Here is a 25,094-nt window from a genome sequence, read left to right as displayed (position 1 = left end):
GAAAAGGTACAGAAAAGGGCAACAAAAATTATTAGGGGTATGGAACAGCTGCCATCTGAGGAGAGATTAATAAGACTGGGACTTTCCAACTTGGAAAAGAGACTGGGGGGATATGATCGAAGTTTATAAAATCATGACTGGTGTGGGGAAAGTAAATAAGGACATGTTAATTACTCCTTCTCATAACACAAGAACTAGGGGTCACCAAATGAAATTAATAGACAGCAGGTTTAAAACAAATAAAAGGAAGTATTTCTTCACATAACACACGGTCAACCTGTGGAACTCTTTGCTAGAGGATGTTGTGAAGGACAAGACTATAACAGAGTTCAAAAAAGAATAAATTAATGGAGGATAGGTCCATCAGTGGCTATTAGCCAGGATGGACAGGGATGGTTTCCCTAGCCTCTCTTTGCCAGAAGCTGGGAATGGGTGAGAAGGGATGGATCACTTCATGATTACCTGTTCTGTTCATTCCTTCCGAAGCACCTAGCATTGACCACAGTCAGAAGACAGGATACTGGGCTAGATGGACCTTTGGTCTGACTCAGTATGGCCATTCTTATGTTCACTTTAACATCTTCCAGGCTCTGTTGCACAAAGTGTTCTCAAGAGCAGTGGTTAGAGGTATATTGTATTGCTTATACTTAGAGGTTACTCAGGACACTTGGAACAAAACTTTCCACTGAGAGCACTGTGCTCTTCCTCCCATGCCTATGTAGTGAGCTTTCCTGTAATCCTGAATGGCAGGTAAGAATTGTTTTGTTTAATTACTCTTTCACTGAGTGTTATTTTCCATTGTGAATGACTTACAAGATGCTCCTACAGTATCAGCTGAACACTTTAGTTATCCCCAACCTGACTGACAGGCCTTTACTATCATGCTTTGGTTTTATGTAAGTAACATTGATAAATAATGATTAAGTTAGTGTCTTTGCTATCTTGACATTTTGGGTAAAGCATTACAGAATAATGTATAGTTAGTGGTATATTGTTGTTCATAGGGAGTGTACATGGCATATATCAGTGCTATTAGACATAGTGTCATCCTTATGGGATACCTTTTACAGTACTGATCTACAGAAAGAAAGTGTCTAAAATCATATTGGTTTTGGGAACATCAACTCTAAATGCTGGTATCATGTTCACTCGCCTAAGTCCTGTGTCCATGGCGGCTGATCAGCATGACCCTGATCCCTATCGATCCATATATATCTGAATGCCTCCTTGCCATTACTTCTGGAGTGACCGGTTTGGTAGCAAGTGTTGCGATTGGAACAGTAGTTTGAATGAAGTACTATTAAAGATGAAGAGGTTGGTCCTTTACCTCTGTGGAGGAAATATTTTGTAAGTGTGACTGGCCTGGGATTTTGCATTTTAAATTCAAATGGACCTTAAAAAGGCAGAAAAGTCAGCAACCAATAGCAAACATACAAAAAGACAAATTTTATTCAAAAAATAAAAATTCTCCAAACAGAGAGAGGGCCAGCATCCTCCTTATCATAAATAACATTACGATAATATTGTCCTCTGGTACCACAGTGCTAGTTAGGGAGTCTCTGTGGCTTAGCAGTTTCGTTTTATGGACCAGTTGATACCCAGGCTCAGTATTATATGATAACAGAACTGGTATCATGGTACCATTATAAACTTAGATGCAGCCATTCATAAAATAAACAGAATGTGATTATGATTAAAAAGTTAAGGTGAGCGAACAGTGACAATACTATAATTTTCTTTTTTAAATATAAGAGAAAAAACTGTGGCATCTCAAATATCACTCTATGGTAACAGGTAACAAATATTGACTTTTATCGGGTGACTACTATAGGTTATATAGGCTATATGGAAAGCCAAAGCATTTAGTTATGAGTGTATTGGTTTGAATAACATAACAACTCACATGAACTTTTTTGCACAAAGCTCAACCAGGTCCGTGAAAGTTTGGTTTCATCAGGGTCTGGATTGTGCTCAGACACGTCAGAGATAAGAACCTAAATAGAATTAGATTAGAATGTGGAGAAGTACCACCAAAATACCTCAGAAAAGACTATTCTCCTATTCTGGCTTGGCTGAAAGCACAGATGCTGGAAATCTTGAGATCACTGAGATTTCCAGACCAAAGATATATGCATACTCTTGGATAAGATTAAATAGCTAAGCTGATTTACTGGTACTCTGACCAGTCTTTATTCATAATAGCTTTTTTTGTTGCAGAAGAAAACCTGAAACCTGGCAAATGCCATCGTTCCACTGGGGCTGAACAAATCTGCACTAAGAAAAAACAGAATGAGCTGAAAAAAATCAGTGTTATTTTGCATAGCGCAGATTAATGGAGGAGAGTGTAGGTAGTTCTCATGGAAGAATTCCTTCAGTAAGAAATAACAAGTGAAAATTTAAGCCCACTCACTGAATGCTGCCAATAGTAAATAAATTAAGAATGGTAATGCTCTACAGGCAGAGTAGGTGGGTGAAGAAATTGATTAAACACTGTTTTGTTTTCTTGAATAATCAAATTATGTCCAGTTGGTCACAAAGAGAATATGAGCAGAAAGTACACTAGAAGGATCCTATTAATTTTTACATCATCTCTTTGTTAGCATTTACCTCACTAGTAGTAGCAACCAGTCATCTGTCACCTAATGAATAAATAGCAATACACGTGCTTATGGTTCTTATGCCAATGAAGGAGCTGGATTAGTGTAAAGGAAAATGTGGAATTGACCCATCCCCTTGTTGTATGATTTAAACTACTCTTATGCACTGAATTCAGAGTAGCAGCCATGTTAGTCTGTATTCGCAAAAAGAAAAGGAGTACTTGTGGCACCTTAGACTAACCAATTTATTTGAGCATGAGCTTTCGTGAGCTGTAGCTCACGAAAGCTCATGCTCAAATAAATTGGTTAGTCTCTAAGGTGCCACAAGTACTCCTTTTCTTTATGCACTGAAGTTACTCAGTGAGTTCTCAGTTTTGAAAATTTTGCCCCATATTTAGAAGGCGTAGCAGAGACTTAAAACTGTCTACTGTGCAAATGCAAATTTCCGGTTTGCTTTGGTATTTTAGCATCAGTATTTTTCAAATGTAGAAAAGCATCCATTCCTTGCTGAGGACTATTCAGTTTAGAGGTTTCAAAATTTGGTTGTGGAAGAAGGTTTTTTTGTCTTTCTCAGTATTGTAAATGAAAAGTGGCTACTATGGATTTTGTGCAGATTTACCCAAGGGAGGAGGGGAACTAAAGTTCAGGCTGAGACCAAACCTGAAAAACTTCAGTGCTTTGGAAAGGTATGAATGACTGACAGAAGGTCATCTATATGGAAGGACCATACCAGGAGAAGTTATCAAAAATTGGTATTGTTAATATTGGGTTAGATTGGGCTTCTAGGGGTGTCAAATAATTTCTGTGCCTCAAGAGTGCTGGGATTAATTTTTACTCAGAGTCAGAATTCCTCTCTTGCTCCCAAGTGAAATAAGTTACTGCAGCCCTTCAAAGGGAACAGCTTACTCTCCCTCCTTGTTCCTGTCCAGAGAGCAGCATTGGCAGAGTCAGTGCTCTGTCTACTCCTCACCCCCTCCCTGCTCATTTCCTGCCCAGTTGCTTGCGGGGAGGAGGATCTGGAGAGCAGGGGCAGGGCTCTGTATCAGGCTTGGACCTAAGACCCCGGGCAGGCTCAGCATGGGAATGCAGAGGGGTCTGTCTTGGCTGAGTAAGGCAATGGCATAAGGTAGCCTGTTAGAATTTCATACCTCAAAGCATGTGCAATAATTAAAATTTTAAAAAATCCCTGTTTTTTTAGAATTTCAAAACTCTTTACCTGAGCACTTTCACCAGACCATAAGGGGATTGATCTCTCAGCAGAAACCTATTGCTGATGTGACACCATTGCTGTGCTACCTAACAGATTATACTCTGCAAAGCTCTCAGTGTCTTACCCAATACTGTGCAAAGCTCAGCCCACGTTCCCTGTGATTTCAAAGCAATTATGGGCTCATTCATGGTTTCACATGGAAACCATATGAAACGTGGTAGTAGTGAAGACAATTTTGCCTGCCTTTGGCTTTGAAGCTTGAAATTAAGTGGCATGATGTGGTGCAGGTCAAAACCAAACACAAGGTTTGCACAAACCCCTGCCAGCTGAAACCACTGAGTTTAGCACACATCTAAGATGCGTGTTGCAGCGGGGTGGGAGTCAAGGGTTGGGCTGAGGTTTGGACATTATGAGATATAAAGAGAAAATAGTTTTAAACCAATAATGACATAAATGTTCTGTTCTCCTGGCTGTTGGGGAGCTTCAGGGCATATGGTTGCAGGTGAAGGAATTTTGTGTAAACAGCTTGCAGGTCACCTTTAAGAAGAAATTGCTGATCTCCTGATTGGTTCTGGGGGTGTACTGCAGGTGCAATTTTTGGATACCTGCTTTGCTTAGTACTTAGTACTTTAGCACCTAAAACTGCAGAGAAAGGCATGAGAAATAACCCAGTAGAACATCGGGCACGCATTGAATAGACCATTTTTCCTGACTCACTAGATTTTTGAATTGGGAGTCATTAAGCAAACTAGTACTACCTGATGCAAATTGTTTATGTCTTTGAATCTACAATCCTAGTTTCTTTCATTAAACAGCAGATGGAAGTGGATGTAGCTGGTGAAAAGAAATGCTTTCTTCCTGTTGGAGCTTCCTTGTGATGGCCCCTATATTTTTCCTCACTTCATGCCTTCAGTTCTGTCATTGCCAATTCACATTTCTTCTGTCTAGTTAAACACCCAGCATTCAGGAATTGTAAATGTTAACACTGAATGAACACTCCTTTGTGTGCATGCATTATGGTACAAGGTTTTAGTACATGTCCACAAATTGCTTCTCAGATAATATAATGTAGTAGAGTGTGTTCTACAATTTTAGATACTTATGAATATCCCTAAAATAACTTGGATCTTGTAATTATAGACTGAGGGCCAGATCCTCAGCGTATATAAATCAGTGTAGCTCCAGAGGAGTCAGGCTGATTTACATTAGCCCTGAATTGTAACTATAACATTTTCTGACTTGATTTTGCATTATGAAAAATGCTTTAACGTTTTAAAAATATTAATTTTCTAGGACTTTCTTTGTAAGTTGGGGGGGAGGGTGAAGAAAGGTCCTGCATTTTCTAACTAACAATCCCCACTCTGTTAGTGTTGCAAGTTAAGGGACGGATTGATCAGAATGCTCAGGGTTCTTTGCACTGCTCTGGAAATACAAAGCAGCCACTGAGTGTACACTGCAGCATGTTGGCCTGGCAGCAGTCGAGCAAGACAAAGCTGGCTTCGAGACAGAGTTTAATCATGTAAAAATGCCTCTGTTCCCCTCTCACACCCAGAGGCAGATTAGGGTTTTGTGGGGCCCTGGTCCAGAGCAAGTGGGGGCCCCTCCTCACCCCTTCTGCTTGCAGTCGCTCTCTTCTCCTCCTCCCTCCGCCGGCGCTCCTGCAGAGGACATGGGAGTGGGGCGGGAGGGCTTGCCCTGCTCTGCCTGCCCGGCGCTCCTGCCGGGGAGCAGGGTCAGGGCACAGGGGCTTGCTCTGCTCTGCCCGTCACTCCTTGCAAGCCCCTGTGCTCTGGCCCCGCTCCCCAGCAGGAGCACCGGGTGGGCGGAACAGGTCAAGGTGCTGGGGTGCCCATTTTTCCGGGGTCCCCCAATTGGCCGGGGCCCTTGACACAGGCCCTGCTGGCCCAGTGGCTAATGCGCCACTGCCCATACCACATCCTTGTATGTAAAACAAAAGGGAACTTCAGTAAGGTACTGCAAGAACCCCAAATGCATCACTATTTTAAGATGTATTTTGGACTGTTCCTGTTGAATGAAATGCTAACAGTCAAGTCTACTGTCCTGATACTCAGCTACCTTTGTGCTATTTGTCCTGCTCTGCTGTGACAGGCTGTGCAGCCAACATAACCATTGGATGATGCTTAAGAAGCATAAAGCTAGCAGAATTGCTCCTGCCTCGCAGTCTCTCCCAGCAGCCAGTATAGGGGGCATAGCTCAGGGTAGCGAGGTGAGTCAGTGAGCATGGCAGTGGCTATCCTGTGTATCAGTGATCCCTAGCTATCCTAATGGTGTCATTCAGAGAAGACTTCAAGCCAGTTAGCTCAGGATCAGAGAAGCATAAAGGTGGCTTAAAGCCACTTTGCAACCAGTTCTTTCTGGAGCTCCCACTAGGGTTGCCAACTCTGACTGAAGCTATTCCGGGAGATCCCCCCTCCGACCCCCCATGACGTAATGTCATTTTCTTAAAATATCTGTGTAGCGAAGTGAGACTCACTGGCACGGCACCTCCTGCTGATCATCTGGGAATTAGCTCTTTTCCAGCATACGGAGCACACTCTACAGGCCAGTGCCTCGCCTGCCTCAGGCCTCCCCATGTCCCTCCCACACCCCGGTGCCCTTTACCTCAGGGTTCTGCCCCTGCAATACCCCCACACTCTGGGTCTCCCCTCCCAGGGGAACCCCCAATCCTCCAACCCCCCCCCCCTTGCCTCATTAGCTACTGCCAGTCATCACCTAGCCCCCACTCACTGGGGCAGACTGCAGTCTGTAAAGGCCACTCCTCATTGGCAAGGGGTTAGGACAGAGGTGGGCAAACTACAGCCAGCGGGCCACATCCGGCCCGCGGGACCGTCCTGCCCAGCCCAGGCCCGAGCTCTCAGGCGGGGTGGCTAGCCCCCAGCCCCTCCCCTGCTGTCCCCCTTCTCCTGCAGCGCTCTGGGCAGTGGGGCTGCATGCTCGTGCAGAGCAGTGCGGCAGCGTGTCTGGCTCTTGCCAGGCGGCGCGGCTGACAGACATGCTGCTCTGAGCGGCATGGTAAGGGGGCCAGGGGCAGAGGGTTGGATAAGGGGCAGGGGTTCCCAGGAGGCAGTCAGGGCACAGGGAACAGGGGCAGTTGGATAGGCGTGGGAGTCCCAGGGAACCTGTCTGGGAGTAGGGGTGTGGATAGGGGTTGGGGCAGTCAGGGAGCGGTTGGATAGTGGGTGAGAGTCCCGGGGGGCCGGTCAGTACAAAGTTGTGATCTCATATTGATATGTCATTCTCTGCTGCTCCCCCAGATGCATTGACATCAATAGTCAGAGAGCACAATACTTAGGGTGCCCCACAGCTGATGCACATCACCATAACTCCTGTGTCTTCAGTGACTCTATAGTGATGTGCACCAACTCAGAGTCTGTCCCTTTGAGTTGACACTTGCCATGTGTTGCCGACTGGAGAACTTTCACTGAAGAAGCGATCTTGTTCATGGTCACAACCAAAAGCTAACACATCCCGCAAGTGAACTGTCTCAAACCTATTAAGAGATGATAGAATTCTGGTGAAAGCAGTCTTCCTGCTTCCACTCAATATAGTCCAGGTACTAGGGCATGTTTCTGCAAGCTGCTAAGCCTCTTAACTCTCATTGTCTTCAGGAGATGCTCACTACCCTGCAGAATCTGGCTACTACTGTACATAAGTGTGAGGCCCTCTTTATGTGTATGTAAGTATACAGTTGTGTGTACATGTGCACACTGCAAAAGGTCAAAGCATGGCTCTATGTGCTTAGTTATTCGTTATTCAAAACCAAAGTGGGATGAATGGTGGGAAATGGGCTGCGTGCAACAATCTCCTATACTGGCAGAGAGTTGGACTGAATGATCTAATTAGTCTTTTCCATTTCTGACCTTTGTGACTCTAATTGAGCAGGACTGCTGGTAGGATGGTGGTTAGCTGGTTCAAGGCATTGGTAATGAACCTGTCACCTTTAGTTCATCATTTTAAATCTAGCTCAGGTTGACAGGGATTGAAAGGACCCAGTTTCACATTTCCTGCAAACACAGAGCTCAGTACATGGGGATATTGCATTTGCAAGGAAAGCGGCAGTAGGTCTAGAGTCACTACCATCTGGTGGCTGTTAAATTGTCTGTGTGAGATGAGCTAGTTGCGGTCACTTCAGTTCCTAGTAGACAGATGTCCACAAAGCATAAGAATTGCCTCCATAATCAGCAATATTTTCTGCAGGGGTTTCATCCATATAGAAATTCCAGCAGAGGAGTCAAGAATTGAATATGTATGAAGACTGAAAAATCTGCTGACCCCAGAAGCGGTTGCTCTTGTTCAGTGATGAATCATACTTGGGGGAGGGGGTGTGTGGAAGCTCACCCCTACCACTGGTGCAGCTCTATCTCCAGCTTCTGATAGGATGTTTTACCTTTTTGTGGCTGAAGTTAGAGCTGCCATTTGGGGAGAAAGTAACAGTGGGTGGCTGTGTAAGGGGAGGAGCTGCAGAGCTGGTTGGGAAATAAGCTAATCCTTAGCTGGTCCTGCTTTGTGAGATCAAAGTGTTGCAGAGGTAAACGATGCAGCCATTTGTTTATACCAGCATCAGGTGTCTCAGTCTGCATTTGCCAACCTTTTTGCCCCTATTGTATCTGGTACAGTTTTTTGATGGAGAGGGCCAGAATGTGTGGCCAGTTCCTCATAGGTGTTCAGGGGCTGGCCACAAATGCATTCTTGTGCTCACCTGAGCTTAATGCCTGCACTAGGTTAGCAGCAGTGGTGCTGCTAGAATCCCTGAAAGGAGCAGGGAGAAGACATGTCCCTACCCCTCCCTCTGCAATGGGTAGCAGAGCTGGTCAGTGGAGGAGGGAAGCACACACTCTGCCCCTTTGAGGTTGTAGCAGGAGGTGGTGTTCCCCCTGCATCCTGGGTGGACAGTATGCAATGCCTCCCAAAGCTCGCACTGGGATATTGGGGTTTGCACAGCTACCAACATTAGCTTGTGCTTGTGAGGGGAATTATTATTATTATTATTTTGCCTCAAAATGTATCAGCCCAAATGTTCCAGAACTGGCCAGGATTCTTGCTTTTCCACATGGGCAGTGGGTGAACCCCTCATTCAGGGAGGCTTGCACTTTACTTGTGAAAATAAAGAACGAATAGCACTGGAGTACTGGCTTCTACAAATCATTATTGTGTGTAAAGGGAAATGCAAATCCCCTTTGCACTCCTCTGCCAGTACACTGCAGTCATGGCTGACCTTCACATGCTTTATCAGTGTCTGCCAAATGCAATATACTATGCAATGAATTGTCCTATTTGTCTATTTTGGTTGTGCTTAACCCCATTGCTAGACAAACAACTAGGCGGTAAATGCTCAAAAGAAAGTGATTTCCTTTTAGAATTAGGCTCAAGTGCACTCACAATGTTGGTGCCCATGGATGATCTATCATGTTTAGGTAGCCCTATCTGATAGGAGCTGTTAATCAACTGCTCCAGGTCAGCTAGTTTCATACTCAGACCAATGAGGTTTTTATTTTTATTTGTTTTTTTTAGTATGCTCATGTAGTGCCTCTCATTTCAAAACTGTTTACGCAAAATTAGATCTCTTAAGACCCCTGTGAAGGAGATGTTTTTACACCCATCTTTCAGGCACAAAGATTACGATTTGCAGTATATCAGTGGCAGAGTGGGGAAGAGTAACCAGAAATCCTAGTTTTTCTGCTGTTTGGACTCTTATACAATGCCAGTATTAAATTGGACCTTATATGTCATTCCTATATAATGTAACACTTTTAAGACTGCTCAGTGTTTGAGAGGGGTAGGGTGCTATAAGTGGTAGAGAGAAGACAATACAAATTCTGTCTCTGAGAAAATGTCAGCAATGACGTTTATGTATATAGGGTGCTTGTGTGTGAGAGAGAAAATAACTCTCCTATTAGGAAAGGAGCTAATATTAGGGATGCTTTCTCTGAGGTCTGTTCAGAAAAAAATTTACTCTGTCCTGAGGCAATCAGAATTCATGCAGAAGACAAGACATAGGCAAACCCTAGCAGTGCAGTCCAGACTCCCACACCAAGCAAATGACTCCTGTAATTAAATAGGTTTGTCCATTGGGTCCTGAATATCGTCCATGAAAAGTCTCTGACCTGTCAGGGGCATTTCAGTGTCAAACAATGGTACTTTGCCACTGTGCGCCATGGTGAGTGGAAGCGTGTATCCGAAACTAACCTAGAATTTCCTGCCAGAGTCACTTCATCTTGCATCTCTGGAAGTATTTAATTCCTCAGTATAGAGAGGTTACTTTTCATCAAAGAATACTACCTTGGACTAGATACCATGGGTGGAAGTCAAAAGTAATGTGAACCTTACTCATCAATAAGTGTTTGTCAGTGGTTTAAAAGTCTAACCTGATGTAATTTACATGCCAAGAGGTCAGAGGAGCCGTTTAGCAGGAAAAAAAAATCTACACCATTTTAAACCATCTTGGTAGTTGCCAACAGGAGTCTTTTTACTTTAACTTGTACATTTTTCTGGCTCCTTAGCTTGTAATCTAGAAATATAAACTACCTGTAAACCCACTTAACAACATTGCTCCATCTTGTATATTAATTCTGAGTTTAGCTCAGTCTGTTTGGTCTGTGGTGCCATTTATCCTAAACAACACATTGGCTTCCATGCAACTTGTTTTTGCCAAATGCCAGGTCTTAAGAGTCCTTGTAGTTCCAGAAACAGAATTAGCAGCAATGTTAACCTCTAACACCATATTTAAGCAATCATAAAGATATAACAGAAACAAATGATGGATTGTGGCTTTACATATGCATTTTGGTTATATAAATATTTCTTACTGCTGTTGCTGTACAATCTGAATGAGATCCTTTTAATTTAATTTTAATCAGTATTAAGGAGCCAGAACAACAAGGATTTTTACTAGGGCTGGTAAAAAAAAAATTCTCTGTCCAAAAGTTTTCAGACAGAAAATTGGGTTTTGGATAAAAGGAAAATATTTGTTTTCCTGAAAAATCCTCACTCCCTGCTGCCCTTAGAAGACTGAAAACTCTTCAGTTGTTGGCAATTCAGCTGAAAAACCAAAACATTTTCAGTGAAATGTTAAAACTTTCTGCTAAAAATTTCAATAAAATTTGTCAGTTTTCACAGGGTAAAAAAAAAAATTTGACTGGATCTAATTTTTCTCTAAACAGGTACAACCCATTGCTACAATATACTTGCTTAATTTTCATTTATTTTTTATAAACCGTATCCCAAAATGCTTTTCATATTTCAGTTATACCTATACCTGACTTATGTCTCTCATTACTGTAGTACCTGAGTGCCTCCCAAACAATAATGGATTTTTCATTACCAAGCTCTGGAGGTACAGAAGTATCCTATGTTACAGAGGAGGAATTAAGGTACAGAGATTGGGAGTACATCTACACTACAACATGGCCATGGCTGGCCCGGGTCAGCTGACTCGGGCTCATGGGCCTCAGGTTACGGAGACTAAAAATTGAGGTGTCACTGTTTTGGCTCAAGCTGGAGCCTGGCTCTGAAACCCCACAAGGGGGGAGGATCTCAGAGCCCAGACTATAGCCTGAGCCTGAACACTGACATTGCAATTTTTAGCCCTGCAACCCAGTCCCTGTGAGCCTGAGTCAATTCGCCTGGGCTTTGAGACTCGGTGCCACAGGTTCTTTACTGCAGCGTAGACACACCCTCAGTGATTTGTCCAGAGTCACACAGGAAGTCTAGTCTTTAGCAGAGCTAAGAACCAAACTCTGCTCTCCTGAGTCACAGTCCAGTGCCTCAACTGCAAGCCCATTCTTTCTCCTGGACCTAAACAATAATAGCAGAGGGACAGAGAAATTCAGAGGCACAAGAAGGAGAGAAAAGGTACACTTTCACATGAGATTTGAAAAGAAGTGAAGAGTTGGAGGGGAAAGATGCAGAAAGACAGGTCCAGATGGCATTGGAGAAAGGGACAGAGGAGACCAGTGTTAACAAGCATAGGGAATGGGTAGACACGATGGCAGAAACAGTCCACACGGTTGGCTAGAGAAAATCCATGCATAGTTGAAAATACAGGGAGGTTAGTTTTGAGCTGGATTCTGAAATGAACAGGAAAATATATGTAACCCCCATGCCTTTGTTTTGTTTTCACAGATTCCAGAATCTGCTTTGGTCTAGAAAAACCTTTGTGGATAGTGTTAAAGTCTATAACCATAGCTACGTCTATATGCCAGCCTTTTCTATGAAGACAGGGACAGAACCATCCCTACGGGTTTACTACACCCTGGAGGACTTTGGTGCCAACCAGACGGTGCTCTTTGCCAATCCCAACTTCCTCCGTGACATTGGCAAGTTTTGGAAGAGCAAAGGAATCCATGCCAAGCGGCTTTCAACAGGTCTCTTCCTTGTCAGCGCAGCCCTAGGTCTGTGCGAAGAAGTAACCATCTATGGCTTCTGGCCTTTTTCAGTGGACCTGCATGGAAGGTTTATCAGCCATCATTACTATGACAATGTGTTGCCTGATTCTGGGTTCCATGCCATGCCAGAAGAGTTTCTACAGCTCTGGTTTCTTCATAAAAATGGTGTATTGAGAATGCAGCTAGAACAATGTGAGGCCCCTTTACTCCAGTCTTCTGCTTAAGGACGATAAGGAAGGGCATGGGGGATCCTCTTCGTTTTAATTTCCATATTCTCCAAAAAGAAAATGAAAAGAGAAGGGGAAAATATTTATGGATTTGCAGAGACCTTAAAGATGCTACTTGTCTCTTGTTTGGCCTTCATGTTATCAATGGAACAAGTCCTTACACACAGTGTTACGGAACAGAGAAATAAGTAGCTTTCATGGAATTCACTCTGCATAATTATGAAATTACTGTTGGAAGCAGCATCCCTGATCTTGATTGGTTCTCATTTTAAAAGATCAATTTAAAAGGGGCATTAAGCGTTGGATGGAGGCTGATTGTGCTAAATACTACTGGCTGTTGAAAATCCATTTAATTCCAGATTAGCACAACCCCCTTTCTTTCTTTCCTTTCTTACTACCTTCCTTCAAGCCACCAGCTCTCAGTGACTTCAAGGGACGGAGCTGAGGGTGCTAAGACTCTGGTGAAACAGTGCCCAGTTTTTGTAATAGAGCAGTCCCTGTATATTGGAAAACCCCTACCTAACCACAGTGTTTAGCAGTGGTAGTCCAGAACACTTCAGTTTACAACCATGTTAATGTAGCATCGTGGTTGGAACTAGAGGTGGTTGGAAAATGGTAATAAATTTTAATGAAAGGCTGACAAATTCTTTGGGAAATGTCGAAGCTAAAAACAATTCAAGGAGCTTGGTTTTGGCCTATTGTTGTAGAATAGTACGTTTTGTAATAAGGGCTGCTCCTGACCAATTTACTGTACATTCTTTGAGTCTAATTCTGTATTCCTTCTTACGTCAAATGCTCATTGATCTCAATGGGAGTTTGAGGTCCACAAAGGAATGCGGGCCCAGGTTCTTAATTTACTTGTAGCACAGACGGTACACAGTGAGTACAGGTGTCTTTTAAAATTTGTTAAAACAATGAAAATCCTTTTTCCTTGAAGCGGTGTTCTGTTTGTGCGATTAGATCCCGTCCTGTTTGTATTGCTATTCTGGCCGTAAAGTCTTATTTTTTATTTTTCTTCCCAGATCATCTCTGGTCCAAGATATTGTTTGAAAAATAAAACCGCCCTCGGGAGCACTCTTTAAAAACTACATAGTGAGCAAAAAGTAAATGACCCTGTCAGGTGCTTACATAACACAGTCACTCTCCTTGAAATCAGTGAGTTATGTAAGTGTGTACATTTCACTTAGGCTGCTCTAGCCTTTTCATCGCTTCACAGACTGTTTTCATTTTGTTTATTTCTCAGCCAGCCCATGGTCCTGGAATCTTTCTAATGCAGTGTAAATTAGTACTCTTATTTTTAGGACTGTGACAAAAATAAAATATGGGTACGTCATCTTTTTTGCAATTTCTGCTGCAAGATTAGCCTTTTAAATTCAGATTTGCGTCCTTGTTGCTCTCTACTCCATCACTAGAAGCTACAAACTGTCAAAACGGCAAAAAACGAGAACCACAGACATTGGATTGCCACAGGTGTTTCCTGTGCTATGCATATTCGTTCCAAAGAGGCAATGCTTTTTTTTTGGTATGTCCTATCATGCTTTGATGATGATTTTATTTTTAGTGTCAGCTGCCTGCAATATGGAAATAATAATTTTAAAAATCCCTCAAATGTCTGTGTAGGACAGAAACAGAGAAATCTTCACACTTCTGATTTTTTTTAACTGTACATTTCAGAATAAAATCATTTTAAAGATTAATATTGCAGAACATGAAAGGGGCATCATTATTAAAGTTTGCATTTCAGTCTTAAAAGAAGGTGGGAGATTATTTGGATTACATAGTGTTTTAGAAATTTGTATGCTCAAATTTGACTGGGTTCTATCATTTGCTTTATCTTTGTCTATATTAAGAAGGTAAAATCAACAAATGTGACGACATGCTGCATAACCTGGTAATTCTTTCATCATGGACCTGTTCATTTTATTTATGCAAGGGTATTCAGCAAAGAAGGATTTCAGAGAATCAAATAATTTCCTTACTGCAAGTTGTAGCAAGTTTTACTAAGCTTTTTTTGGGACCAGAATAGATAACTGGTGTTTTATTGTACATGTCAGGATTGTGAAGTATTTCTTGAGAAATTGTTGTCTGTACGAACGTAACCAGTTTGGAATTCTGTTCTCCCAGGCTTTGGGGAAATAATCTGAGCAGGGTCATGAGAAAATTGGTATCTTCACTGGAAAGCTTAGTACGGTGGTTCGTACCTTATGGCTTGGAGCTACTGATGGGATCCTCAGCAATTGTCTTGTGCATGGGGGACATCCCATTCCTTCTCTGTTTTATTGAAGCAGCAGACTTACTGATCTTTTCCTAATCATCTCTATGGGTCCTTCCTGACATTTGAAATCTATCATACTGAATCCCGAGAGATCTCCTATAAAATGCTGAGAGAACCAGAGAGGCCCAAGGTACACTTAAAATCTTCCATTCTGGACTGGGAATATTAACCAATTCTAGCTGTATTTCCTATTTAAGAATAAGGAATATTGCTGGATCAAGTAATAGCTCTACCCATACATTTCTAAGGGCTTATCTACATGAACACGTAGTTCATGACAAGCTGGCATGTGAATCTATCCCCCACTAACCCGACACACACTAAGTGTCTGTGTAGGCCCTACTGCAGTGCACTAAAAGCTCCCTCATGTGCTTTTGATCTACCCTGAAGCATAATTAAAGTTCAGAATTCCAGATACAGACTTTGTATTTCAGGCTGCCTGGGTTTGTCTGTGTTTTTCTCGTGATCGGGCAGAAGGCTGCCATGTTGCGGGAAAAGCTACGTGTCACTGTCCCAGTGGAAGTAAAGTAAACTGTGGTTGCTGCAGCAGCTGTGTAGGAGGAGAGTACAGCTTTATAACAGAAGGGGAAGTCATGCCACAATGAAGAAGTTGATGAAATCCTAGGTTCCCCCCTCATATATCACCTCCAACAAGCTAATATCCTGTGTTACTGTCTCCTTCTTCATGAAGGCAACTTCATGCTTTAGGTGGATGGTGATGATGACGAAGAAAGCATTCCACTCTTCTTCCCCTAGATAACTACACTATGTCTCTGCAGCAAGAGCTCTCTTGTGGTTGGTAGAATCTTGTTAGGCCATTGCACTTGGTTTTGGTAAAAGTGAGGGCTTCCTTGTCCCACAGTTGGTGAGGTGTGGGAGAGCTCACATAGAGTTCCTATTGATTAAGAGTAGAGTGTGTCTCTAAGGTACTCTCTCTTTTAAGTTGCTTTAAAGTTTCAGTTGTTTGTGGTTTTGGGAAATAGGGATAACATAACTTCAGAGGCATAGGACAAACTTCTCCTCTTGGGTTCTGCAGGGAGGAACTCTATTGCAACCCTTCGGCACGCGGCCCATCAGGGTAATCTGCTGGCGGGCTGTGAGACATTTTGTTTACGTTGACCAACTGCAGGCATGCCCCCCCGCAGCTCCCAGTGGCCACGGTTCGCCGTTCCCGGACAATGGGAGCTGTGGGAAGCACTAGTCTGGCACTAAAAACAATCTGCAGAGCAACCTGAGTCTTGTTTTTTCAGATGATCTGTATAAATTTACAGTACAAGTTATGCAGATCTACTGTTTTTCTATTTAAGGGCCTGATCCAGTGCTTACTAACGGCAAAGGGAGTGTTTCCATTGACTGCAATGGGCGTTGGATCAGGTCCGAAATATATAAAGTGGAGAACATTTTAAAGTATCCTAGTAACAATATGAACCTCTATTTCTAGCTCATGTTTTCCATCATTTTCTTTGCCATTTCATAAGAGTACCCTTATAATGAATATCCCCAAATTCTGCAGCATCCCTTTTGTAAGCTGTAGTGTTTTAACCGTTACTCTACAGTACTGCAGTATGTATTCTAAAGAATATTTGGGATATCTTCATTTTAGCTCATTGCTGCCTTCTGCTTGAGTCTGCAATTAGTCAACAAGGAGTTTGTAACATCACAGTCATGGCTGCGGGAATAGACTGCGATGTCACAGATGCAACGCTATAGGCTTGATTCACTCCACTGGATAGGTGACATTTGCACTGCTGCCTTCACCCAGTAATTCCTCCACAGGAGGTCAGCTTTAAACTGTTGCTGGGGCTCTGTGGGAGTCCTGTTGGCAAATACTTCCTGGGAGATGTGCTGAATTTGGCATATCCTGAGAGTGCCCTGGCCATGCCACTGTGTCCAGTGCCATCCATTTTTGGGCTATATTGCCTACCAGTAGGGCCCTTTGTGGAATGATGGCTCTGGATACCATGTGATACTGTTCCCTACCTGCTTCTGTACGGACTTTCCTTCTCTGGATGCCCAGGATTTCCTTGTCATGTCCAGGTTCACTAAGAAGTAAAGGTTTTCTAAAGGAATCCTCCACGTTTTTTCCTGTCCAGTCGCCTTATTGAAGTCAGATTTTTCCAAACTCCTTTTTATTATGATTTTTAAAATCAGTCAGAAGTCTTTTGACTTTTGACTGATTTTTAAAATAATTAATAATAAAAGGAGTCTTGAAAAATATATACATAAATAACTGCCACTTTAAAGCATACCTTTTGATAAATGATGTTATCATCCATTTTAAATCTTACCAACTAACCATAGGCTGGATTTTGGTGATAAAGGTCCAAATTCTGTGCTGACTTACACCCCGTAAATATGATTGGAGTGAATGGAGTTGTCCTGGGTGTAAACCCAATGGAGAATTTGGCTATAAAGCAGCATGTATTGAGACTGTTTCATAGAGGATATTATTTTAAAATAATTTCTAGGTGGTTTTGGGAGAATTCCAGATATATTTTTGTATTAGTTTTACATTTATTTCAATTATTTTCATGTTTTATGCTGGCAAGAATGTTTTGTACTAGGACTGCTCTTTGGCAGTAGACATCTGGCATTTGTACAGTGAATGCTTTAAAAATGAAATTGAAACAGGATTTTGATAGTTGAAAGTTATGAAATTACTAACAAATTTACTAGCCTGTTTAATAAACATAAACTGGCAAATGTTCCTAAAAGAACCTCAAATATCAAAAGGAAGTTATACTTACTCCCTTCTGTTTATACACGGTATACAACTACTGGAAGACAGAATGTCATTTGCTATCTGATTTCTGTTAATTGTTTTCACTGGTGTATATTGAGCCCTGGTAGGACTATCTCCAAAATGATGAACATTTGAAAATAAAAAGTGTCTAAATGAAGCTGTTGTATAGTATCTCCAACCAGCAAACCACATGGGGCACTCTGTGAACGTTGAAACAGCATTCCATGTTCTCCCCTCAACAATGTGAAGGCTTTTGGTCTGATTCAAAGGGAGTATGGGGTCATTACAACCTCAGGATGGCACCATACAAGCCCTACTTCCATTGAGTGCTTCTGGGTATTGGGAGGTGACCTTAGTGGCTGGAGCTAGCCCTGCTTTCACCACAGCTCTGAAACCAGCGTATTATACCAGATTCTAATTTACCACCAGTATTATGAAGTATACAGTGACTGCAAGGTTAATACATATTTTTTGTTGTCTTGACTTTCAAAGATGTTAAGCAACCACAGCTCCTACTGAGATCAGTAGGAGAGGTAGTGGCTTATCACTTATGAAAATTAGCCTGTTTGTTGCTCTGAAGTGCTTCTTGAGACTGAGACAAGTAAGGATTTAGTCTCATTTAAATAATTAGGAGTTTTGCCTGTTGGATTGGGGCCTCTGTATGCAAAATGACATGCACGGGATACTGGAAAACCTGCATTGTTCCCCCAGGTGCAATCTAAAAATTGAGCAATTCAAATGTTGGTCAAAGGTAACTTCTCTTCTGTGATCCTGATCCTCCTTCCCTGGCAGTGAACCTCCATTACCATTATATATACTGTCTTGCAGTAGCATAGAAAGATTCCAGTCAGGATTGTAGTGGAGTTAAACATATATGATGACATAGTAAGGCAGTGGGGCATAAGCAAATGCTTAAAGGCTTTGCTGAATAAGGACCTAAATTAGTCAAAGACTACCAGCTCTCCCTTCCTCTCTGGAGCAGTTAACTTCTCCATCTCCTCAGCAGACATCACAGTGGCACCATAACAGCTAAGAAAGATGCTCAAAAACATTTCAGGAAGGGGCTGATCCAAAGCCAATGTTCTGTTGACTTCAGTGAGCTTTGGTCCAGGCCCTAAGTCTAGAAATAGTAACAGTCACACTGGAAAAGATTCAGGTTTATTTGGAGCTGGAAATTTTGCAAGAAAAAGCTTGCATGTGAGATTTCATGTCCTTCCAATATCAGTCAATCTGGAAATACAACTAGTAATGCACAGAGAGGGGCATGATTACATCAGAGCCACAAACTTCTCGTTTCTAATCCCAGTTCTGACAATGACCTGCCTCTGTGCTGGGGTTTCCCCTTCTGGAACATGGCAATAATATTTTACCTGCCTTAAAGGTGTTTGAAGCATTAATTAGTTGATGTTTGTGAAGTGCTTTGAAAATGAAAATCACTATACAAACGACTGATTTATTATTTCAGCACTTCCATTCTGATCAGAACCAGGGAGTGCAATGGCAAGATTATTTTGAAAATTAAAAAAAGTTGGTTGAAGTTTTTGTTGGCAATTTAGATAGTTCCTATTTGATAACAGCCAGTTCACCCTTCCTGGTTTAGAATACAGTGAGGATACTGCCTTCAGACTGTGTCAGAGGTTTTAACAGACCGTATGGGTTTTCCACCCCTCTCAGTAAGTGAACGTTTTTGCTTTTTAATGGAAAAAAGAAAGTCCAAATAAAACACAGAAGCAAATTATGAGCCAGATTCTCAGCTGGCATAAATCATTGTAGCGCCCTTCATTTCAATAGAGCTATGCAGATTTCAGCCAGCTGAGGGTCTGGCTGTACAGTTATAAAATTGATGGAAATATGCCTATGAACCTTTCAAATGTATACGTTTTTAAACTATTCTAAGACTATGCTATTTAGTTAAAGGTACTTTTCTGTAAACTAGTTGTTTTCCATAAATACAAAGCACAAGTGGCTTCTTTGGATGGGTATATGTTGGTTGCAACTGTGAAGCAGACATGTTATTGCAACTTACAATCCTGCCACATTAAGGTATCATAGTGCAAAAACAAATCATACTTTGAGTGGGACAGGATGTGTTTTCCAATATGAGACCCTATTTCAATATATATGTAAAATAAATGGAGCATACAATATTCTGTGTATTCAAGTATAGTGTATTGGGGGGAAAAATGTAAAAAATGAAGTTTCTATGAACCAAGTAAAAAGACAAAAACCTTCATCATAGCAATGAAGACTTACCAATAAATACCTGTTTCACAGAGACACATACCCTCAAATAAAAGATTGTCTCTGATGCATTCAAATCATACTAATGTTTTCCACTCATTGTCAAAAGACTTTGTTAGACTTTAATGAGGCCATTATAGGTTTTTTCTAGCACCTGCTTGCTTTTTGGGGTGGAGGAGGGGCGTTTCCCCTTTTCTGGTGACTTTTGCATGCAATAAACTTATTGTTTAGGAAGTTCTTTCTATAATTTATATCAAAGGTTCAATTCTAATCTCAGATGCTACTTGTCTTGAAAATTTAGCTGCTCTTTGTTCTTCCCATGTTCTGTGCCATTTCTCTTCATCACAATACTAATGCATGGTGATAGACGCTGGACCTCTGGAATTAGTTTTGATCATTAAGTACCAATGATCATCAGGAACTAGAAAATAGACTGGCTGTAACATAGTCCTTGGTTTTAGCCTAGACTGAGGGCAACCAAACAGTGAATCTGTATAATATTTGTAATGCACTCACAGTCAATAGGGCATCGGTGAAATGCAAGTCAGTTTCAAAAGTTCTGGGGAAAAGATCTAGGCCTCCTTTATAAACCTGACTTAACGATAGTCTATAATACTGCAAATAGAAAAACATGTTGATTATTATTCTACAGCTCATCATAATGCCTATCCATCCTCTGTTCTGTACTATTCTAGTTACCTTTCCTGGTTTTATGTTTTTCTAGTCTTGGCATCTTTTTTCTGTTTTGATCTCGTTTGTTTTGCATCAGTCTCTGCAAGTACCTCCCTAGGTCCTTTTGTGGAGAGCCATGTTTCATAGTCATTATTAGCCTGCTGCAGAGTTTTTATGTGTGTAAAGTAGCGGTGTGGAGTATAATATATGAAAGAAAGTATTTTCATCGTTTTTTCATGTGTGAGTTTATATATGTCATATGTGTGTCCAATAGATAATATATAGGCTGTTTATACACAGTAGATGCACCTTATAAAGCTTCTACTGTTCTAAAGGAGCTAAACCAATAATTCTGCCTTTCAAATACATTTGGATTCTCTCATCCACTGAGGTCCACAAGGCACAAGAACGGAAGGAGTCAATTACTGCTGCCTGATTCTCAAATTTCCCCAGCATTTGTTTTGAGTACCTAATGGCTAGTCTTATTTATGACAACCAGCAATAGATCCTAGACTATTCATACACCACCAGCTGAGAATTAGCAGAGCTGCACTCTGGTCCATCCCTGCCCTTGCCTTTGCTGACATCCTCCCTGTGCCAGAGTGGAGGGGCAATTGGCACAGGAACTGGCTTGGCCAGCTTTACACCTGTGGAGTTCTCTAAGTAATTCTGATCCAGCCAGCTGAGACTCGATTCAGGGCTATTTGTGCTACTAAGGGAGCACCATGTGGTCAGAACTGAGTCAGAGAATCTGGCTCTGGGAATATCCCTGAAACTGGTTGATTCTTTCAAAACAGAAGAAGCTTTCAGTGTAGCAGTCACATGGGGACTACAAATATTCTTTGTTACAAGTGGGACTGAAGACGATTCAAAGCATTCCCATATGTTTCCAGACACTTAAAAATCAGGAAGTCTATTATGTGGCCAAAGTGCTGAAAACCATGAAACAGTACCCCGTATAGCACAGAAATGCTACACATTTTCAGTCACTCAGAGACCTAGATTTTTGTTTGTTTTTTGCATTTGAAGAAAAAGCACTTATTCCTAAATCAGAAAAATGAGATCTGCATTTGTAAGTCATTTTCTACTTTCCCCATTTTTACAGCAGTAGTAGTGGTGTCATGTAAACTCGTGGAAAATATGTGTAACTTTATCGCCTTCTAAATTGTTCAGTTAGATATATGTACAATATATTTTCTTTATGCTTGTATTTTGTAATGTGTCACTACTGATTTCCTCTGACTATCACTGAAAGCCCATGGTGAAAAACAAGGGCAGGGCAGATTAAAGGTGCCTAGTGATTTTTTTTAAAAAAAAAATATGAACAAAGAAGAAATAGTGGCAAACCACTTTAATAATGAAATGTCAAATTTAGCATGTGGATGATGGTGAATGTAAAAGATTATTAAAACTGTTGTGCCAATGAGCTGGGCTATTTTGTAACAATACTGAAAAGAGAGGTAAACTGAGGAAGGAAAGGTTTCTTTTAGCTACAACTCATATTCCATTTACCTTCTCTTCATGACACCTACTGTGGTTCTGGAGATTGCAACGTAAGCTTTTTCTTTATAACCATAAAGAAACTTGCAAGGAAAACACATACTCTCTTCAGAAAGTAAACACACTTGTTTCCTGCCTCAGAAAAAGTCTATCCCCTTGTATTTCTAGAATCTTGATGGCCTGAGATTGTATCATGTCATCAGACTAATGCTAGATGGACACGAGCCTACATTTTATTGGTGGTTTTTTTTTAACTTGGGCCTCTGTCTAAACATAATAACAACAATTCCATACTGTATATTTTGAGTACATAGACTCAAGTATTCTATTCTAGGGATGGGAAATAAGTGAATGCAGATAGGCACAGTATGTTAGTGGCTTCTAGTAAGTAAACCAAATTGAAAGGTAAAACAGGTCAACAATTTGTGTTTTCATTATAGATATTTTGTATACACAACCATAAATCTGGTGAGAATTCGTGAATTCAGGTAAAGGCAAAAATGTGTCATTGTTGTCAAATGAACCTGGGCCAAGACTTTTTCAAAGATGATTAAGGCCCAAATCTTCAAAGGTTCCTACCTTCCATTGATTTTAATGGAAACAGTTCTGCTCTTGGTGAGTACGCTGCACAGAAGGTCCACTGAGGTCAGTGACAAGGCTGCGTGACCCATGCTGTGTTCTCTTTGGGAACTAAACAGTGCAATTTGGCCCTCAGGAGCTAGAAGTGAAGCAGCCCATAAAGTTTGTCTTTGTAGGTTTGAGCTCTGTGAACTCTAACCTACTAGGGGACTCTCTACACAGCCATCCCTGCCTCCAGCCTCTTTTTTGCCTTTCAACAAGGCTTGGACTTTCTGCTTTTTAGTTTAATGTGTTTGCAGTGGGGTGTCCCAACGATGGCGATGAAATAGGGTTGACTAGAGAGAGAAGAAATTCCCTAACCACCCAGCTGGGTGAACTATCGCAGTCCTTGTTTGTGGAACTTTAAGGAGCATGAATGCGAGCAAAACTCAAACCAAGGCTGATTATGAGTACTTTTGAAGATTGATTTGAAATTTTGCATATTTTTAGTCAGCAGGAATGTAGTGTGTGCTTAAAATGGTACAAGATGAGCTAACCTGGACCAGTTTGTAGCTGATATCTTATGCACAAGGGAAAGGGACTGTTGGTGCAGGGAGCCTCTCTCTCCTTGTATCTGGCCATTAGGGGCTGGCCACAATTGCAGTACTTGCTCATTCACACAGAACAAGGGTTCCGGGTTAGTGATACTAGCCATTCCCAAAGCGGCAGAGTTATGTAGGTCTTCAACATTTTGCAGTCTCTATGCACATTGGTTAATTTCACACTCTCATTGTAAAAATTTGTGGATTTGCATTCCTTCCTGTTTTGCCCAGTTCATTGAAAAGTGTGATGGTAATGTAATATTTCATGTTCTTGGCATGGTATTTAAAGTGAATTAGCAAACAATTATGCTCTGAGATTGTAAAATGCCATGAATTCATTTTTCCCCTGTGAATGAAATGTAATATTTATTGCATCATTTATAATGTATGTAACCTTCACAAGCTGGATGCTGTGTCACTGTCTCCTTGAATCAGCATCATTTTGGCACACTCAGGGGCAAAAGTACTTGTGCAAAGTGTTCAAACATCACAAAATGTGGTGTTGTTTAGAGTCTTGTGATTAGGGCTTAAATCTAATCCTTTCCAATGTAGCAAATATTTGCTGATGGCTAAAACTGTTACAAGGACTAAAGTATAACTTTTCTTTGCGTGGCAATAACATATGTTCTGTTCTTTCAGTCTGATCTATTTATTTTCGAGTAGTGTGCAGTGCTGATTTAAAGAATGTCTACCTTCAAGATGGCTATGGTGACTGTGCACAAACAATGTCTAGACGACTCAACGTAGCAGAGTTCCTTGTGATAGAACTTATTGAACGACTGTATTTTGTTGTCTTTTTTTCTAGTCACATTTTACAAAACATACCATAAGAATTTCTTGTGATTTTTAGCGAAGTCCCATTTGTAATATTCAATAACAGACCTAGATTTTATAGTACTCCATGCCTTTTTTTCCATAGCTTGAGTCATAACAAGCATGATCAGAAGGAACAAGTTCATTGTTTTGTTTAATTTTGATGGAACTTTTTCAGAAATAAATGTTACGATATTTATAATTTGCATTTATTTAACTTAATAAATATCTCCATTTTCAAAAATGAAAGTATTATTTGTGGGACTTCTCTTTTTCTTCTTTTCTTCATCATCTGTCTCTATATGCTCAATAGATCAAGGCCATTTCCACTTCCTCTTTATGTCCTGCATACTTTGTTGCTCTGTTAAAATTTGCATCCATTGTCTCTCTTTTGATTTGTCATCTTTACTATTTTATCTATTCTTTTTTCATTCCTTTGTAGGTTACTGCCTGATCCAACTCTCACTAAAGCAAATGGGACAAATGCAACCCTGGTGTAACTTAATTGACTAACCAGAGCTGAATTTGGCTCAATTGGGAGTTTTTCTGCTGCCTTTCATGGGCGTTCAATCAGGCACTTAGTTTACAGGGAAAACCCACCAAACCACTTCAGATGGACACAAAATTCCAGTGAGATACAACTAAATGGATAGAAAAAGGTCCTGATCCTGCAGTTGGATCGGCGTGTGTGGGTGCTGGTCAGTGGTCTGCCTTCATGGATCAGATTACAGGGTCAGGGACAAAATTACTAAAAATCACATACAGCCTTACATTTCCAAAAGTGACCAGTGATTCTGGATGTCTGGACTTTTGGGTACCCAACATGCAACCCCTTAAAGGGACCACATTTTCTAAGGCCAGGTGCTCAACACTTTCTGAAGATCAGGTCCCTTCAAGGGGTCTGAAGTTGGCCATCCAAATTCTGGATTAAGTTTCGGGAATTTAGACCTACAGTCCTTGCACACACACTAAACTTTTACTGAAGCAAGTGGGAGATTTGGACAGCAGGCTTGGGCCCAGAACTCTTCAAAAAGTTCAGCAGGAGTTGAAGGTGTTCAATACCGGGCAGGAGCTTTTCAAAAGTTTTGGCCAATCATTTCTCTGTCTAGCTGGTTACAATTGACCTCTCACCCTAGTTCATGTCTTTTTACAGGGGTCTTTCTCTGCATGCTTTTTCTGGGCCTTTGCATGCAGGCAAAACAAGCAGCTTTAAAATGGCCACTTTGAACATCAGTTGGCCACTTTCTTCCT

General features: G+C 41.3%; 1 protein-coding gene across 1 annotated transcript in view; it reads left to right on the top strand.

Annotated features, from left to right (window-relative positions):
- ST8SIA1 (ST8 alpha-N-acetyl-neuraminide alpha-2,8-sialyltransferase 1) overlaps nucleotides 1-23,976 on the top strand; it is a 169,878-nt gene extending 145,902 nt beyond the window's left edge. Inside the window, exon 5 of the mRNA XM_074937701.1 lies at nucleotides 11,950-23,976. Within this exon, the coding sequence (XP_074793802.1) occupies nucleotides 11,950-12,436 (487 nt within the window). The 3' untranslated portion in view covers nucleotides 12,437-23,976. The remainder of the gene's footprint in view (nucleotides 1-11,949) is intronic.
- The last annotated feature ends 1,118 nt before the right edge of the window (nucleotides 23,977-25,094 follow it).

The sequence above is a fragment of the Natator depressus genome, chromosome 1, assembly GCF_965152275.1.
Source record: "Natator depressus isolate rNatDep1 chromosome 1, rNatDep2.hap1, whole genome shotgun sequence".
NCBI lineage: Eukaryota > Metazoa > Chordata > Testudines > Cheloniidae > Natator > Natator depressus.
This window is presented reverse-complemented; position numbering and strand designations above follow the sequence as displayed.